The 19,988-nt window shown below is 45.8% G+C and overlaps 1 protein-coding gene across 2 annotated transcripts in view; it reads right to left on the reverse strand.

Moving 5' to 3' along the window:
- Window positions 1-2,814: 2,814 nt before the first annotated feature.
- Window positions 2,815-19,988, reverse strand: part of LOC137560845 (ficolin-1-B-like) — a 151,638-nt gene continuing 134,464 nt past the window's right edge. For both annotated transcript variants that reach the window (XM_068271990.1, XM_068271989.1), the window contains one exon: window positions 2,815-3,543. In XM_068271990.1, the coding sequence (XP_068128091.1) occupies window positions 3,296-3,543 (248 nt within the window). In that variant the 3' untranslated portion in view covers window positions 2,815-3,295. The remainder of the gene's footprint in view (window positions 3,544-19,988) is intronic.

Raw genomic sequence — 19,988 nt, forward strand, 5'->3', positions numbered from 1 at the left:
CCTGGCTTCCAAACTTCCCACAAAGTCTTGCCTCTATGTGCACGCTGTGCAAGCAGGGGGCAGTACGGGCCACTCACCGGCAGAACCATAGTTCACTGCAGCTAGAGGGGGGATCTGTCGCAGCCAAAAAAGCCAAGGAAGGGGAACATCCACCATGAGATAGAGAGCCAAGGGCTCATTTAAACGGAGTACAAAGGCAAATATACGGACTGTACAGACAGCCAGATTTTGCACTGTTTTTAACTTACAATTTAAAAATCCGGACGCTTGGCAACCCTGTAGGGTGGACGATGTCCACCCTCTGAAAAAAGTAGGTGGACGTTGTCCACCTGCGTTCACGCAGGACTCAAACACTGCCCCTCCCCCTGCATCATGTCACCCCCCCACACATTATTCCATACTCCAGATATGGCCTCACAAGTGATTTATACAGAGGGAGTAGTATATACTAGCATCTCAAGATATTTTATGTCCTGTTTTATGCATCCCAGAATTGTATTTTCTTTAGCTATCACTGCTTGGCATTGTATATGATACTTAACTTGTTATTAACCAGTATTCCTAAGACCCTCTCCAAGTCTGATGTTCACAGCTGTATGCCATTTGTTGTATATAATGATCTACCATTGGTATGTTCAAAGTGCATGACTTTACATTTATCAACATTAAATTTTATCTGCCACATAAGGCCATGTTGTCATGGTCCTATTATAATATGTCACTATCAGTCTTAGTGTTGATAATTCTGCATCATTTTGTATCATCAGCAATTGCCTAATTGCCAATTGACTAATTTAAAATGGCCTAGCATTTGCTGAAAGCATCAGAATATGTAATCACTGTTATTCTTACACTGTTAATGGCACAAGCCTCAAACAGTACAGTTGGTCATTGGGTGATTTGGGTTCAAATTCAGAAAAGGGGGTGGAGCCACAGCCAATCAAATTTGCTTTATTTCAATGCAAAGTATCGATGCCAAACACTGCAAAGCTTACAAACTGGGTGTTTGTGTTAGGGTTAGAAAAAGTGGGCAGAGCCAACACCAGCAAAATACATACCCGGTGTAACGATTGTGGAATTATCTCCATGATCAGCGCACAAGATGTGCGCTGACACTGCGGAAGTCCTCCACAAGCGCCTGAATAACAGAACCCAGCTTTGGTGCAATGCACCTGTAAAGGGGAATTGCCACCGGCAGATGGAGTTGTGGAGTGCAGAGAAATAAACCCTCTGCACTGCCACAGGAGCCAGTAGGAATTGTACGAGGGGAAACAATACAGGACAAGAACGCCCCTAGTGAGAGAGAGTGAACACAGAGACAAAATGTATGTATGTCCACCAATCTAGTCACCACCCGGCGATGGTGAACACACAACAGCGAAGACCAAGTGGGAAAGCAATCGCAAGAATGGCGATTGCTAATAGCGACACAAGACTGAGTAAAGACAGAGCATAAGTGTAGTAAGAAAGACACATCAAACAATAATGATCAGAACGCCAAAGAAAATCTAAACGCGGTCGCCGCACGAGAAACGCAACAGCGACAAAACACGTTAATGGGGTGGTCTCCGCACGAGAAGAAGGAGACAAAACACACCAACCCTGACTAACAAAAGAACACAGAAAACACAAACAAACAAATAACAAAAACGCTTGCTAATCGGTTGCCTTACCTCAGGCAACACCAAGCGTTTGCTCTGGACAAACAGACAACAGGAACAAGTCAGGTAGGATCCACTACTCTTCCGCAAGAGCGAGTGCGATCCGCACAACAAGACAGACAGAAGGAGTAACCAGTAGCAACCGTAGCCGAGGTTATACTCCAAGATACAGACCAGAAAGACCCACCGCCTCTAACGCTAGGGCGAGTGCGACCTATGAACAGGACAGAACGATTCACTACCACCAACCGCTGGCGACAGAGCAATCGCAAGGACAAGACAAGACAGAATAGGCAGTACAAATTATAACACAAACCTGACTGCACTAAATAGGAATATAAGGGGCACTCCCCAAGGATAACTACTCTAAGATAATGTTAGCAAACAATTAGCAGAGGGCTGAGACTCCAGGTAAGTCTAGCAAGAACAAACCTTTATGACCAGCAGGGAATTCTGGGAGGAAATGGCATTTATACTGCAAGCCTTCAAAGGAAGCAGATAAGCAATTTGCATGACAAGTGGATGCAAATCCTCCACCATCACAGCAACTTTGAAACTTGCAGAGAGAAGACAGGTCTCTTTTCCAGAGACCTGCAGCACTCAGACCTAAAAAATAGTCAAAAAGCTGTCTGCCTGCGCAGACAGCAGAGCAGATCATAACACCCGGGCAACGTGGGGTCATCAGCCATTCTTACACTGTTTATGGTAGGGTTCTCAACATTTTCACAGTTGGTCACTGTTTGACTGGGATAAATATTTATAAAAGTGGGTGGAGCCTATAAAAGTCAATCAAAATTCACCTATTGATGATTTTTAGGGGAATATGTAATTGCTGCCATTCTTGCACTGTTAATAGTACAAGCAGCAAACCTGGTACAGTTGGCCATTGGGTGACTGGGGTTCAGATACAGAGAAAGGGTGTGGAGTCACAAACAGAACAGCCAATCAGATTTGTTTCATTTCAATGAGAAAATACAAATTATTGATGTGAAGGACCCCAAAACTCAGAAACTTGGTCACTGAGTGTTAGTGTGTTAGGGTTAGAAAAAGTGGTCAGAGCTAACAGCAGCCAAATACATACCCGGGCAACGCCGGGTCATCAGCTAGTTTTCGAGAAAAAAAAAAACGAAGCAATAAAAATGCTAAAGCCTGCTTGACATAAAAAGATGTTTATTTGTTAAATGCATGCACAGCACATAAGTAGTGAGGGATATAAAGCATTGCCCGCTTTCTGTTCTCTTCCATTTGTGGCTAAAAGTTTTCTAATTCATGTGTCATTTATCTGATCTGTGTACATGGGAACAGGAAGTCTGTGTCCTGCATCTCACTCCCCCAGTGTATGTGACAATGACTGTTAGTTCCCCTGAAACATTTGTTCTGTTTCCAGCTCTCATTATTACGCAGCTTTGCAAATGAAGCAGGAAATAAGACTGATTGCTATGGCAACAAGCACAAATTCCGCCCACTTCTGCTTCCTGTGTGTGGGGGAGGAGAGATAAGAAGGAGTGGCATGTCATCAAACATGTCCAGCCTGTCAGTGATCATGTGATGTCACTTTAGAATTTGCATAATTTCTGGAAGCCACACCTCTCTGTTTAACGCTGAACTCGCAGCTGCAGATTTATTCCCTTCTGTTATTCTGGGCGGAATTTCATTTCAGACAGTTTATGGGAGTAGTTAGCTCCCCTGAATGTTTTCCACATAACACCTGAGTCCCCGTCTGTGTGTTCCCCCCGCAGGTATAATCCATTCAGGTTGGAGTCACGGCACTCGCAATACCACCAGGCCCCATGGTACTTCTTTGCAGAGTTTTCACTGTCTCTGTCATTATCTCTGTCCTTTGTAGAGAATACCTCGTCCTTATGCCCACTGAGAGAGTCCCCTGCAGAAACAAAACCAACACAATGCATCAGTCACTATGATGCTACATATATGTATATTGTACTCTGTGTTGACTGACTTTTTTCTGTTTCAAAAGAGAGTCCTCTGTGTGAACAATTACAGTATATACTTTTTTTCATTGTTGTGTTTTTATTTCTCATAACCCTTTATGGAAATGTGTAAGGGGTACGTTGTACCATTATACTTATTTCTACTGGGATGGGGGTAGGCAGATGCCACATGACCCGCCCCCAGGGAGTCGATGCCCCCACCTCCTCCTGGTGGGTAAGAGCCACCAGGACAAGGGATTGGACAAGGGCTCCGGGGGGGGGGAGGGGAAGGCTTGGCTGCCCCTCTCCCCCTGAGCCCCCCCATACCATGGCCATGCGGGTTGGTATAGCTCAGGGTGTGAAGCCCCAGTCAGCCGGGGATTCACATTCTGGCAATCTCAGCCTGCATGGGAGACAAGGGATTAAATATGCTGAGTGGGGAACCCTACGTCATTTTTTTTAAATTTCACGAATCACAAACTCGTTACTCGTGATCACAACTTTAGTAACGGGTGTATAACGAGTGCATTTGTGATCAGCATTCGTGATCAAGAGCCGATCCTGAATGCCAATCTTGAACTCGTGATCGGCAAAAATGACTTGTGATCATGAGTTACTCGTGATTACGAGGTCGTAATGAGCAGCCCTGGTTACACTTACATTGCATACAGGCCACAGTCAGTTGCTGGGCTTTGTAGTCCTACTATACTCTCCTAAATATTGCAAGCAAGCCAGCACACTGTCTATCATAAGCAGAGCCGGATCTTCAACCAGGCAAACTAATCAACTGCTTATGGGCCCCAGGAGGTCAAAAGGGCCCCATAAAGATTTCTTGCCTCTGTTCATGTAGTCCTTTAGTAACTCTCTCAGTCTTTAAAAACAAGATCTCTGCAGCAATTCTCTACTACAAAGATAGAAGTTATACAAGCAGGCACACACAGTTACCCCCCTCGCTCAGAGCTGTCAGACACAGACTGGGTGCTGGAATGTAATCTCTTTATACAGGAGCCGGTTGCTAGCTTAGCTAGAGAAACTTGATGTGGCAAAAACATCTGTAGACTGTAGTTAAACTTTTTTTCATAGTAGCATCATAATTTGCTCAAAAGCCTATGACTTATGTGCATAATGTTTACATTTAGTTCCGGTCTTTGCTGAACTTATTAGCCTTAATTTTATCTCCCACATAAGAGGCACATAAAGATTTATTGTCTGTCTCTGTTCTGTTTATTGTCTCTGTCCAACTCTTTCAGTCTTTAGATCTCTGCAGCAATGCTCCACTACAGAGATAAGAGTTCTGCTGGTGATGTTTACAGTTGGTTCCTGTCATTGCTGAACTTGACCTTAATTTTATCACCCTAGTTGGCCAAAAAATATCTAAAGCTGGCTATGCACACATCCATTTTGAACACTGATTGAATCTTCCAGTAATCTATTGCACATACATATCCAATCGATTAGCTATTAAGTGATATTGTGCTGTTTATCAATCTCTGTGGTATGGGGGCAGGACAGGAGTGGTGGGGGATCGATGGTCTATAACTTTGCCCTTGCATTGAGCAGTACAGCACTTGCAGTTTGATTGAAGCTTGATACAGTTCTGCGGAAGCCTATCAGAATTAAACTTGCTGTGATAGAGGTTGATCACTAACCAATTGAATGGGATAATGATCAATTGGCTAGACATATTGGGGCATTATTGACCTGTGTATGACTAGTGAGAATGAGGGAGCAAAACTGACTAATTTGGTCTTGCAGTGAATAAACTAGAATCTTGCTTTACCAGATCCTCACAACCCGAATACCCAGTACACACCATGCAATTTCCCGTCAGATAGATAGCTCAAATGGATTATTTCTGACAGATCCGATCGTGATCCGATTCTGATTTTCGATAATTTTTCTAATCAATTTTGTATAGAAGTGTTTGGAAAATGATAAGAAAATGATTGGAAATCCATTTGGACTTTTCAGAAATAATTGATTCAACTCATCTATCTAATGGGAAATTGCATGGTGTGTACAAGACATTACACTCACATTTGCCACGTGGCAGGCTTAGGCAACAATAAAGAAGTACAAGGGGCCATCACATTTTCGGTGTAAACAATCATGAAGTTGATCTTAAAGAGACACTGAAGCGAAAAAAAAATTATGATATTATGATTTGTATGTGTAGTACAGCTAAGAAATAAAACATTAAGATCAGATACATCAGTCTAATTGTTTCCAGTACAGGAAGAGTTAAGAAACTCCAGTTGTTATCTCTATGCAAAAAAGCTATTAACTCTCCTACCAAGTTTAGTCCTGGAGAGGGCTGTTATCTGACTTTTATTATCTCAAGTGTTATTGTACTGTTTACTTTTCCTCTGCTAGAGGAGACTTCATTACTTCACAGACTGCTCTGAAAGACTCATTTTGAATGCTGAGTGTTGTGTAATCTGCACATATTATAGAATAATGCAATGTTAGAAAAAACACTGTATACCTGAAAATAAAAGTATGAGAATATTTTATTTGCTGCTAATCTTCTAGTAATTATTCATAGTACACAACCAATTCACTATATCATATTTTTTTTTTCGCTTCAGTGTCTCTTTAAAGAGAACCAGAGATCAATGAAAAAAAAGATTTTATACATACCCGGGGCTTCCTCCAGCCCCATCATGGATCGCTCCCACACCGCTGTCCTCCGCTGCCTCTATCGCCTGGTACCAGGTCCCATCTCTTCAGCCAGTCAGTTGACGCACGCACAGTGCACTCCCTCCGTACTGTGCAGGCGCATGTGTAAGGCAGGCGTCGGCAAGATAGAAGGAGCCCCTGTGCATGCATACAACCGGCCGCGTCCTTCGGAAGTGTCAGGACCCGGTACCGGCGATAGAGGCAGCGGAGGACAGTGGCGTGGGAGCGATCCATGCTGATGGGGCTGGAGGAAGCCCCAGGTATATATAAAATCTTTTTTTAATTTTTCAAGTTCCTTTATCTCTGGTTCCCTTTAAATCTGCTTCGCTGCATTCACTTTTGTTGCCAGTGGTTTAGACATTCAAGGACAACTGTAGTGAGAAGTATGTGGAGGCTGCCTTATTTATTTTCTTTTAAACAATACCAGTTTCCTGGCAGCCCTGCTGATCTATTTGACTGCAGTAGTGTTTGAATCGCACCAGAAACAAGCATGCAACTAATGCCAGGTCTGATAATAATGTCACCTGATCTGCTGCATGCTTGTTCAGGGAGTGTGGCTAAATATATGTGAGGCAGAGGATCAACAGGATAGCCAGGAAACTGGTATTGCTTAAAAATAAATAAATATGGTAATGTAACGATCTGCTAGTGTGTGAGCACTTGCAGGCAGACAATATCAGACGTTCCCTCAATGGGAATTGTCTGCAGACAGTGTCAGTAGAAGGCAGCACTAACATTGAGTACAGCTAATAAGAATGGTCAGGCAACCCGGGTCGGTAAAAGATCTGACAGGTACAAAATCGGAAGGCAAATACAAAGTAGTAAACAGGCAGAGGTCGGCAACAATCAGATGTGCAAAGGTACAGAATTGGCAGGCAAGAGCTAAGTGAGTGTTCAGGCAGAGGTCGGCAAAAGATCAGATTGGCAAAGGTACAGAATCGATAGGCAAGGAGTAGTCAGAGAAACAAGCAGAAGTCAAACACAGTATATCAATCTGTAATAATAATAATAATTATAATATTAGGCTAGCTAGTGTGGAATCCCCGGAGTCCTGCCGGTGCAAGTCACACAAGGAACTGACTAAGGTCTGAAGCCTTCACTGTGAAGTGTTAGCTAGAGCAGACAGTGAGCAAGTGTCAGAATAGAGCTTAAATAGCCCGGGTAAACAGGAAAACACGCCCCCAAGCTGCGTGGCCAATAAGGAACCAGAGGTGGAGTCCTGCGTGTCAGCTGACAGCTGGTCAGCTTACCCGCTTCCTTAGAGCATAAGAGGGGCAGCGCTGCCAGCGCATGCATCCGCCCTCATTTTCAGTCAGAGTATCATGCGACCGGATCCCCGCAGACATGCTGCTGACATAATTCCTGCCACTGCGGCCGGCCACACCAGAAGCCTCAGAGGCGCTACCAGTGGAGGAAACAGCAACTGAGCTGGTAAGCGCAGGATTACTGACAGGTAGCCTCCGCATACCTCTTGCTACAGTTGTCCTTTAATGGCTGTGTGTTGATGTTATTGCACAGAAAATAACCTTACACTGTTAGAAAAGCTGTACACTGACTGCTCTACAGAGTATCACTGCGTCATATCTTCAGTGCTGTCTGTTCCATGAAAAGATGAAATAGAATCGTACTCAATGCCAAGCCGCTGTAGCTAAAGCTAACAACATTTTGGGATGCATTAAAAGGGAAATAAAAACTCGAGATGCTAGCATAATATTGCCCCTGTTTAACTCTCTAGTAAGGCCACATCTGGAATATGGAATTCAGTTCTGGGCACCACATTACAAAAAAGATATTGCAGTTTTAGAGCAGGTGCAGAGACGAGCAACAAAATTGATACGTGGGATGGAAGGTCTCACTTATCAAGAAAGGTTAGATAAACTGGGTTTATTTAGTCTAGAGAAAAGACGCCTTAGAGGGGATCTAATTAACATGTATAAATACATCAGAGGGCAATATAATAGCTTTGCGGATGAACTTTTTGTCCCTAGGCCTTCTCAGAGGACTAGAGGACATGATCTGCGCATGGAGGAAAAACGTTTTAGCCATTTATTTAGGAAAGGGTTCTTTACAGTAAGAGTGATTAAGATGTGGAATGCATTGCCACAGGAAGTCGTTATGGCAAAATCTATACCTGCATTTAAAGGGGGCTTAGATGCTTTCCTTGCGTTGAAAGACATCCATGGCTACAATTACTAGGTAATGCCTAATGATGTTGATCCAGGGATTTTATCTGATTGCCATCTGGAGTCGGGAAGGAATTTTTCCCTTTAGAGGCTAATTGGACCATGCCTTGTAGGGGTTTTTTCTCCTTCCTCTGGATCAACAGGGATATGTGAGGGAGCAGGCTGGTGTTGTACTTTATACTGGTTGAACTCGAAGGACGTATGTCTTTTTTTCAACCAAAATAACGATGTAACTATGTAAGAATATTTACATAAAAGTGAGCGGTGCACTCACTACTGTGAGATGCTGTATGCTGGGGAGACATCCTTTCAACAGTGTGTGTCTGTGTGTGTGTGTGTGTGTGTGTGGGGGGGGGGGTTGGAGGGGAGGGGGGTAAATGTATTATTCTGCTTGGGGCCCTGCATGGTCTTAATCCAGCTCTGATCATAAGCTGTGTGTAGCTTGCTACTGTATCTGTTATTGATATCAGTGTGGGTTACACACTGCATACAGGCCACAGTCAGTTGCTGGGCTTTGTAGTCCTACTATACTCTTCTAACTATTGCAAGCAAGCCAGCACACTGTCTATCATAAGCTGTGCTTAGCTTGCTACTGTATCTGTTATTGATATCAGTCTGTGTTGTTTAAAGGAATACTATCGATTGAAACAACTTTTTTCAATACTCTATATTAGTGTACACATTACCACTAGTGCTAGGAGCACTTTATTTATTCACCCAGGTTTCTCTCCCTCTATCCCTGCTTAAAAATTAATTTCTCACACAGCTCACAAATATATGTCACTGTGTCACTCACAGCATGCAGGAAACATGAGGAGAAATAGGCTGATCTGAGGTGGTAACAGGTAACTAAATGAGCTGTAATATTGCTGGAATATAACTAGCTATAACACTAGTCTGTGTTTACACTCAGACTGCTTGCCTGGCTGCCTGCTTGAGGTGATTCACTCCAGGCTGCATCCACTTTACAAGATGCTGAGAGGGGCAGATCACTGTTTACAATTAGCATTATTAGTATATTTTTCAGTCAATAGAAGCAAAGATAATAAAACACATTGCTAGAATCTTTAACCCATTACCACCATATCAATAAGATTCTTTCAGCAAGGTGATAGTTAAACTATGAACTGAGGAGTTGATAGCAACTCCCCTGTGCAGAGACATGGTCTAGCCCTCTGGGAGCCTTTAGTATTAGATACATTTTGTATCTAAAACTGACAGAGGATTTTACAGCTGAGAGGAACAGCTGTGTGAGGAATCAAATTGCTCCTAGTACTTGTCCTAATGTGTGCTACAACATATAGCTTTTAAAAATAAATTCATAGATCGATACTTACACTGCATACAGGCCACAGTCAGTTGCTGGGTTTTGTAGTTCTACTATACTCTTCTAACTATTGCAAGCAAGCCAGCACACTGTCTATCGCTGAGAGGCAGGGAATCAGACTGTACTGCAGCCAGTGGACCTAGAGATGCAGAGATCCACTGACTATGCTGCCTGATGGCGACCATAGGACTGAGATAGCAGCTAGTAACAACCTGAAGAGCAGGTGTCACAGGTGTACAGTAAGGCTGCTCACCCAAGAGCTAGGTGACAGCCAGGAAGGTCAGACAAGCCACGTCGGCAACACACGGACAGACAAAGTACAGAAGCGGGAGACTGATTCGGTATCCAAGTTCAGGCAATGTTGGCAACAGATAATCAGATGGGCAGAAGTACCGAATCAGAGGACAGGAGGGTAGTCAGGAAAGCCAAAGGTCATAACAGGTAACAATAATGTGTCACAGTTCTAGACTTAGGTGTGAGGTCCTTGGTCTTAACACCCCGGAACTAGTCTAACACATAAACAGTAGCAGAGCAGTGATCTCCTAGTCTTGGGTGTGAGGTCCTTGGTCTCAACCCCCTGGAACTAGTCTAACACATAAACAGTAGCAGAGCAGTGATCTCCTAGTCTTGGGTGTGAGGTCCTTGGTCTCAACACCCTGGAACTAGTCTAACACATAAACAGTAGCAGAGCAGTGATCTCCTAGTCTTGGGTGTAAGGTCCTTGGTCTCAACACCCTGGAACTAGTCTAACACATAAACAGTAGCAATGCAGTAATCTCCTAGTCTTAGGTGTAAGGTCCTTGGTCTCAACACCCTGGAACTAGTCTAACACATAAACAGTAGCAATGCAGTAATCTCCTAGTCTTAGGTGTAAGGTCCTTGGTCTCAACACCCTGGAACTAGTCTAACACATAAACAGTAGCAGAGCAATAGTACTTTAAAGAGACTCTGTAACATTAAAAACATCCCCTGGGGGGTACTCACCTCGGGTGGGGGAAGCCTCCGGATCCTAATGAGGCTTCCCACGCCGTCCTCTGTCCCACGGGGGTCTCTCCGCAGCCCTCCGAACAGCCGGCGACTGTGCCGACTGTCATTTCAATATTTACCTTTGCTGGCTCCAGCGGGGGCGCTGTGGCGGCTTTCCATTCCGAACTACACGGAAATACCCGATCTCATTCGGGTCCGCTCTACTGCGCAGGCGCAGGAGACTTGCGCCTGCGCAGTAGAGCGGACCCGACGGCGATCGGGTATTTCCGTGTAGTTCGGAATGGAAAGCCGTCAGAGCGCCTGCGCAGGAGCCAGGAAGGTAAATAATGACGTCACCGCTGCCCGGACTCCACGGAGGGCTGCAGCGAGACCCCTGACGGATGGAGGACGGCGTGGGAAGCCTCATTAGGATCCGGAGGCTTCCCCCACCCGAGGTGAGTACCCCCCAGGGGATATTTTTATGTTACAGTTCCTCTTTAAGCTATCAATGGAATCTGACTCAGTGTGAATTTCCAGCTCCGGCTGGTTCTAACACACTGTGGGATCTGACTCAGGTCTGAGCGCTAACACGTAACTGTTCGCAACAGCAGACAGCTTGCAAGTGACAGGCAAGCCCTATATATACTAACAGCGCTCCACAGCGCCGCCCCAGTCACTCAGCCAATCCAGAGCATAGCTGGAGTCAGCTGATCGGCCTGATCAGCTGACTCCCCTTCTAGCAGCATAAAGGTCCTGTCGCCTGGCGCATGTGCACGTAGCTCTCCATCTGTGTGAACTAGAAGGACCAGGCAAAGCAACATCACGCTGCTGCGCGGCAGCAGCCGCTGGCTGAAACGCGGAGACAGCCGCCATGCCGATTGCCTCTGCGGCGGCATCTCCGCTATTCATTACAATACAGTCCACAATCAGTTGCTGGGCTTTGTAGTTCTACTATACTCTTCAGTCTACTGCAAGCAAGCCAGCACACTGTCATCTTAACCACTTCACCCCCCCCCCCCCCCCCAGTGCTAAATTTCTCCATCCCTTTGCGCACCGCTTCACCCCCAGGGACAGAGAAAGGTGCACTTGTTTGTTTACTGGCTAGGAGTGGGCAGGGAACTCGCGTGCACACTCCAGCTAGCCAGCACAGCAAGTGACTAATTGGATGTTAGGAACAAGCGTTCCTAACATCCAATTAGACTCGCCGATTGCGAATAGAATGAAGACTGCTTCAAACAGAAGCAGTCTTCATTCATAACAACGTAAAGTAAACAAAAGTGCAGCGCGCGATCGCGCGCCCCCGCGTTGCGCGCGCACACACACCCCCGCTCTGCAGTCCAATGATTGGTTATGGGGACCCCAGTCCCCAATAACCAATCATATTACAGAAAAAAATGAATGGAAGCAGCGCTGCAAGGTGAAAATCGCGCTGGTGTTTCAGGGGTAAGACCCCTCCGTTGTGAAGTGGTTTTTAAGCTGCACTTAGCTTGCTGCCTGTAACGATCGGTGTAACACAGAGAGGATCTGATTACCGGTGAACTGCAGTCTCACCAGGAATACAGAATATACCCGATTATTGGTGATCTGCAGTATCACCGATAATCAGATATATCTACTAACCTCTGGACACCAGGGAGAACAAGTGAGTGTTAGATGCAACAGTATACTTTGAGTACTTCTCCAGAAGTATGTTCCTTCCTATGGTCTAGACTCTCCAGAAGGGAGGAACTAGGCTGAGGGTAGGAAGGTCAGAGCGTGAGTGACACCCGAGAGGGAGGGTGTCACTAACAGGTCTGGGAACTGCCTCTAACAGTAAGGCCAGTTCTCGAGGTCGGCAAGCCAGATCGTTAACACACAGACAGATAAGGTACAGAATCAGGATGCAAATACAGAGTCCAGGAACGAGCAGAGTTTGGCAACAGGATATCAGAAATAGTACAGTACAGAATCAGGATGCAAATACAGAGTCCAGGAACGAGCAGAGTTTGGCAACGGGATATCAGAAATAGCAAGGTACAAGATCAGAGTTCAGAGGAATAGTCAGGCAGGCAGAAGGTCATAACAAATAATACAATTCAATGTTCCTAATGCTAAGGTGTGAACGCCTTGATGTCAACACCTTTGGAAACTATGCTAGAACATAGATACAGACAAGGTCTGAGTGCTAACACGTTGTGATCGCAACGGCAGACAACCAGAGAATGACCAGCACCCAGTATATATAGTAAAGCGCTCTCCAGCGCCTCCCCTAAGTGCTGGACCAATGGCAGGTGGCGAAAATGTCAGCTGACCCGCCTGGTCAGCTGACCCTTTTCTGGCTGTCATATAAGCTCTGCCTCTCAGCGCGCGCGCGCGTCCTTCTGAATCTGTGTGGACTAGCAGTCCCAGCCACACCAGACAGGTCTTGCAATGTGACCCTTGATTCAAGCGCGGGGACCGCCGCCCCGTTCTCTAAGCGAGCGGCGGTTTCCCCGCGTCCGGCCGCACTGTCAGCTGCTCTGCCATCCGTGCAATCTGCCTCCTCCAACGCGGACTCCACCGCTCTGTCCATGCGGCATGTGGCGGTTTCTCCGCGTTGTGCCGCCATGTTAGACGCGGAAACAGCCGCCTCACTCTGAGCCCTTGCGGCGGCTTTTCCGCGTTTCCTCACACTGCCGTATCTGTTATTGATATCTGTCTGAGCCAGTTTCACACTGTACAAAGGCCAGGCCACAGTCACTGCTGGGCCTTGCAGTTCTACCATCCTGCTCCATCTATTACAAGCAAGCACACTGTGTATCATAAGCTGTGCTTAGCTTGCAACTGTATTTGTGATTAAACGTACTATAGGATATATGTGTGTGTGTGTGTGGGTTAAAGTACACAGTTTTGTGATACACACACTGCCTCTTTGTGATTACACACACTGTCTACCACTATTTAATATTGTTAGTACTACTGCATACCCAATATGGAAAAATAACAGGCAGAGGCAGAGACAGAGGATGGCCACCCCGCAAGTCTTTTCGGGGTCATGGTGGTGTGATTTTGTGTGGCCCTCGACCAATGCACAGTATTCAGTTGGCAAGTACCTTCAACCCCCAAAATTCTGAGGACATAGTTGACTTCTTAACACAGAACCCCTCATCTTCCTCAGCTTCCGGACTGAATCATGACAGATGTTTCTCCTTCTGCTTTGAATCGGGCACCCCACAACTACTTACCACTCAGCAGGCAGCCACCACCACCACTATTACTAGCACCACAGCCACTCCATTTGAGAGTTTTCAGGAGTTATTCACACATGTTTGTGGTGAATTTACTGATGCATGAGCATTATTGGTACAAAATGAAGGCTCTAAGGATGTTCCCCCACCTCCTATCACTACACACATGAACGCATGCACTTTTTTTTGTAAAACAAAACAAAAAAATACTTTTTTTTATAAATAACAATGCCCAAGCTAGTCCGTTCAGTTGAGCGCTAGAGATGGCCCGAACCTCCGATTTTCGGTTCGCAAACCGGGTTCGCGAACTTTCGCGAACCGCAATAGACTTCAATGAGGAGGAAAACTTGGAAAACTAGAAAAAATTATGCTGCCCAGAAAAGTGATGGAAAAGATGTTTCAAGGGGTCTAGTACCTGGAGGTGGGCATGGCGGAGTGGGATACATGCCAAAAGTCCCGGAAATAAATTAGATTTTGCCGCAAAGCAGTGTTTTAAGGGCAGAAATCACATTCAATGCTAAATTGCAGGCCTAAACTTCCACCCTCCCTCCTCCTCTCTTGTCTTGTCTTCCAGGGATTTGTAGGATGTCAAAAGCCAGCTTACATACATTGACCGGGAATAGGACCCAGGTCAACTGCATTGTAGGCAGCTATGCTCACCACTATACCACCAACACTACATGCTGAAGCCAGCCTAGCATGTACCATTGTGATATACCCAATAGAAAAATGAGCTTGCTTAAGGATTTGTAGGATGTCAAAAGCAACCTCACATAGATTGGCCAGGGATCAAACCCAAATCAACTGCTTTGAAGGCAGCTATGCTCACCACTATACCAACAACACTACATGCTGAAGCCAGCCTAGCATTTACCATTGTGATACACCCAAGAGAAAAATGAGCTTGCTTAGGGATTAGTAGGATGTCAAAAGCAACCTAACATAGATTGGCCAGGAATTGAACCCAGGTGAACTGCTTTGAAGGCAGCTATGCTCACCACTATACCACCAACACTAAATGCTGAAACCAGCCTAGCATGTACCATTGTGATATACTCAAGAGAAAAATGAGCTTGCTTAAGGATTTGTAGGATGTCAAAAGCCAACTCACATAGATTGGCCAGGAACCAAACCCAGGTCAACTACTTTGAAGGCAGCTATGCTCACCACTATACCAACAACACTACATGCTTAAATCAGCCTAGCATGTCCCATTGTGATGTACCCAAGAGAAAAAGAAGCTTGCTTAGGGATTTGTAGGATGTCAAAAGCCAGTTCACATACATTGGCCAGGAGTCAAACCCAGTTCAGTTGCTTGGAAGGCAGCTATGTTCACCACTATTCCACCAACACTACATGCTGAAACATCTTGGAGCAGACTTACTTCCTGCCTCCAAAAGACACACATACATCCCCAAAAAATCATTTAGCAGCAACGGCATACACAGTCTCTGTGGCGCAATCAGTTAGTACATTTGGCGGTTAACCAAAAGTTTAGTGGTTCAAACCCCCCCAGGGATGGCCTTGCCTTTTGTGTTCAACAGTTGTCTGAAGAGAACCCCAGATAGCCATTTAGCAGCAACTGTGGGCACAGTCTCTGTGGCACAATTGGTTAGCACATTTGGCTGTTAACCGAAAGGTTAGTGGTTCAAGCCCACCCAGGGAAAGCCTTGTGTTTTGTGAAGGGAACTAATGTACCCTTTTTAAACTTGAAGATTGTATACAAATGTAAGCAGACTGCAGAGTGGCGCAGCAGAAGTGTGCTGGGCCCATAACCCAGAGGTTGATGGATTAAAGCTATCCTCAGCTAGGCATGATTTCCTTTTTGCACCTCGCTTTATCGCATGAGCAAAACGGTTTCCATAGCCCTGTAAGAGAAAGTGTAATAAGGGCCCTGCCGTAACATAGATATTACGGTAGCTAAGACTACTCCTGGGCCTTTTTTATAGTTGAAGAGATGAGTGAAATGGCTGGCTTCAGCATGTAATGTTAGTTGACCTGGGGCTGATTCCTGGCCAATGGTGGTATAGTGGTGAGGAGAGCTGCCTTCCAAGCACTGATTACTGATGATCTTTTTTAAGTCTTGGAAGAAGCAACGTTTGATAGGGATTGGAAGGGACCTAAATAAATATACATTTTTTTACAGTATACACATTTTGAATGTTGCTATCCGTTCTGACCAAGAAAGAAAGAATTTAGCTAAGGATTGACACTCCGTTCTAATATCCGCCAGCAAGGGCACAAAGTTATGTTTAAATAATTCAGATGAGATTGCTGTCAAGTGGGGGCGTGGCTAACTAATGACGGAGTAGGACGCTATTCTCCGAGCTCCCGGCAAGCTGAAGCCTTTACCCTGCACAGACAGCAGCTACAACGCTCACTGCTAGACCTCCGTGAGGGGGAAGGATGCCCGAAGGGTCACGGGCCCCAAAGAATAACAAAAAGAAGAGGAACGATCCCTCCACGGGTCCCGGTATCCAGCGCTACTTGCGCGAAGCAAATACAGAGCGGACCATGCTCTCTAAGATGGCGCCGGCCCGGCAGGAGAAAGGTAGCGCAGCTACAGATGAAAACGCCCCAACTCTGGCTCACCAAGTTGAACAAAGTCCTCAAGCTCAGCCGAGATCACCAGGTACTAGGTCCCAAAGGGGGGGTGGAAGACAGCCCGTGCTCCCAGGCTGGGAAACCTAGTGGCACTCACAGTCCTCAGTCCCCACAGCAGAGAGACGCAATAGAGGATCTCCGCACTCAGATCCGCAATCTACCGACGAAAGAGGATCTGGACTCTTTTGCAAGCCGCATACAGAGATCTTTCAGGAGAGAAATAGATGAGCTGCATAAAGATATTACAGCCATAGGGCACAGAGTGGTAAATCTGGAGGATCAAAGAGAGGAGGCAGACTCTAAGATGGCGGCCATGCAGACTAAGCTTACTAATCAGGACAAGAAAATAGAGGTCCTGATCTCTCAAATGGACGATCAGGAAAACCGCTCCAGGAGGCAATGAGAATCCGTGGTCTCCCTGAAGCTACAGGAGCAGAGAATCCTAAAGCCATGGCAGCTGAAATATTTAATGTGATCTTAAACAGGCCTGCTTCAGAACCCATAGACATTGAGAGGGCTCACAGGGCCTTAGGTCCCAAGAACACTGATCCAAACAGGCCAAGAGATATAGTCTGTCATTTACTCAGGTTCACAGATGCAGAGCAATTATTGTGCAATATAAGAGACAAAGAGAGCATAGACTATGCCGGTGCAAGAGTTACCCTTTTCCCGGATCTGTCAAGAAGGACATTAATGCAAAGGAAGGCGGTGAAACCTTTACTAGCAGCCATTAAACAAAAAGGGGGATATCCAAATGGGGATACCCCTTTGCTTTACATGCAACAATAGAGGGAGTCTCGGCTACTTTGAAAACTAAGGATGACCTACCTACGTTTCGGGAGGACTTGAGCCTACCATCAGTCACCTTTGAAGATTGGAGAGGCTCACCCAGTATCCCTCCCTTGCCACAAAGGGATCACTGGCAAACAAAGAACTCTAAGAGAAAAAGGGCTCACGTTCAAGCTTCTCAGCCAGGGTCCCCTGTGGCACAAAGGAGCCAGGATGAAGAAGTTGCTTAGCGGTGCAGCGGACATAATAAGAGAAAGTGGGGATAAGAGGGGTTTGCTTTTTCTTATATGATAAAGATAGTTGTGATGCGGGCGAACTCTATACACTATATCCTCACAGAAAAACTGCAAGTGCAGGGACTGCAATATAGTTTTATGTTGAAGGGAGACAGTGGATCTCTCTCCACACTCTACAGCACATGCCGGGGAGTAAAGATAGAAGGCGACTGTGTTGAGATGGTTTGTTTTCCCCCACTTAGGGCTCCCTTTGCTAAGGGAAGAAATGCAGAGATCTGGAAGTTCTGCTTTGACTGGAAGAACTTTTTTTGGAGCCACACTTTAGGCTCATTTAGTTGTGTTAAGTTTTGTTATCTGAGTTCGGTTATACAATTTCATTTTAGGATTGCACACATGTACTGGATGGCTTTAATGTAGATCTTTGTTGGTTTACTGTCATGGCTCAAAATGGGAAACTGAGGGTAATGACCTATAATGTCCGGGGATTGTGTTCGCCCTGTAAACGGGGAAGGTTATGGACGGAAATTAAGCGGCTGAGGCCACAAGTACTTTTCCTTCAGGAAACGTATTTCAGAGATGGATGTATCCCCCGCTTGCCTAAACACATTTTCAATAATTGGTTCTTCAATAATGCTACTATAAGTAGAGCCAAAGGAGTGGCAATAGCCCTTGCCAAAGAAACGGCCTTTCAAATATTAGCATCCGAAGGATGATTCAGGTAGATACATGGCAGTGAAAACACAATTGGGGGACAGGAAATTCTCATTCGTGAGTGTGCACGTACCCAATGTACACCAGGTCCTCTTCATGAAACGCATTAAAAAGAAAATAGAGGCCTTTGCAGAGGGGGTCCTGGTGTTCGGTGGAGACATGAACATTGTGAGTAATCCCAAAATGGATACATCTGGAGGTACATCAACCTTGTCTTTAAAAACTCTGAAAGATTTCAGCTCACTAATAAAACAAATGCATTTGGTGGATTGCTGGAGGTATATGCACCCATTGGATAGGGACTTGTAAGGGATCGCGGAGAGGCCGCCACATCAGGGAGTGGCATGGCGGCTATCTCCGCGTCTCAGCCGGCGGTTTCCGCCACGCAGATACATGATGGAATTGTGCCTGGGATTGTGGTGAATAAGGAGGAAACTGCCGCAGCGCCAAGTGGTATGGAGGCTGTTTCCGCGTCTCAGCCAGCGGCCTTCGCAGCATCGTTGCATGATGGAACTTTGCCTGCTCCCTCAGTCGCACATAGACTGAGGTCTACACGCGTGCACGCACACAGACAGGATCTTTATGCAAGCAGAAGAGGAGTCAGCTGATGAGCCGGTCAGCTGACTCCAACACTGATCCTGATTGGTTGAGTGACTGGGGCGGGGCTTAGGAGCGCATATAGGAGAGCATATATAGAACAGGCCTGTCAGTTGTTCCTCGTCTGCTGTTGCATATGCTACGTGTTAGCACTCAGACTCATAGTCAGATCCGAAAGTGTGCCTAGAACCAGCAGGAGCTGGGGATCCACACTTAGACAGATTCTGTTGATAGCTTAAAGTACTAATTGAATTGTATTATTTGTTATGACCCTCTGCTAGCCTTGACTACTTTTCTGTCTTGTGATACTGTGCCTTTACCTATCTGATCCAGTTGCCAACTTAGCTTATCCCTCACTCTGATTCTGTCTTCCGCCTTTGTACAGTATCTGCCCGTGTGTTGCCGAACCTGCTTGTCTGACTCTTCTGCCCTCACCAGGGAGATTAGTCCTGGTGAGGGGCTCTCAGTTTAGTTATCACCTGCTCCTCAGGTTGATAGCTGCAGTATAGTCTGAATCACCTGCTCCTCAGGTTGATAGCTGCAGTATAGTCTGAACCACATGCTCCTCAGGTTTATAGCTGCAGTACAGTCTTAATCACCTGCTCCTCAGGTGACTAGCTATTATAGTACTGTCTGGATCTCCTGCCCCTCAGGGGATCACCTGTTACTGTACAGTCTGAATCACTCACTCCTCAAGTGATCTCTCTACATTGTCTTACTGTGCATCACCCGCTCCTCGGGTGAACCTATCATTACTCCTCTGAGTCTCCAGCTCGCTGGAGTACTGACTACTGTGTGGTTTAAAGATACCCCCTTTACCAGCTCCTCTGGACAGTGGGTATCTCCATCTATATTTACTGTAGCACCAAACACTATCTTACTGTAATGATCCACTCAGCTGCCTGCGCAGGCAGGCAGCTTTTTGACCACTGTTCAGGTCTGCATTCTGCAGGTCTCTGGAAAAGAGACCTTTTGTCAGTTTTGCAGCTTGCTGCTGCTGAGGAATCTGCATACGTTTGTCATGCAAATTGCCTGGCCACATCCTTTGTAGGCTTGCTCTATAAATGCCATGTGATTCCACAGTACGTCGCTGGTCAT

The sequence above is a fragment of the Hyperolius riggenbachi genome, chromosome 3 (assembly GCF_040937935.1).
Source record: "Hyperolius riggenbachi isolate aHypRig1 chromosome 3, aHypRig1.pri, whole genome shotgun sequence".
Taxonomy (NCBI): domain Eukaryota; kingdom Metazoa; phylum Chordata; class Amphibia; order Anura; family Hyperoliidae; genus Hyperolius; species Hyperolius riggenbachi.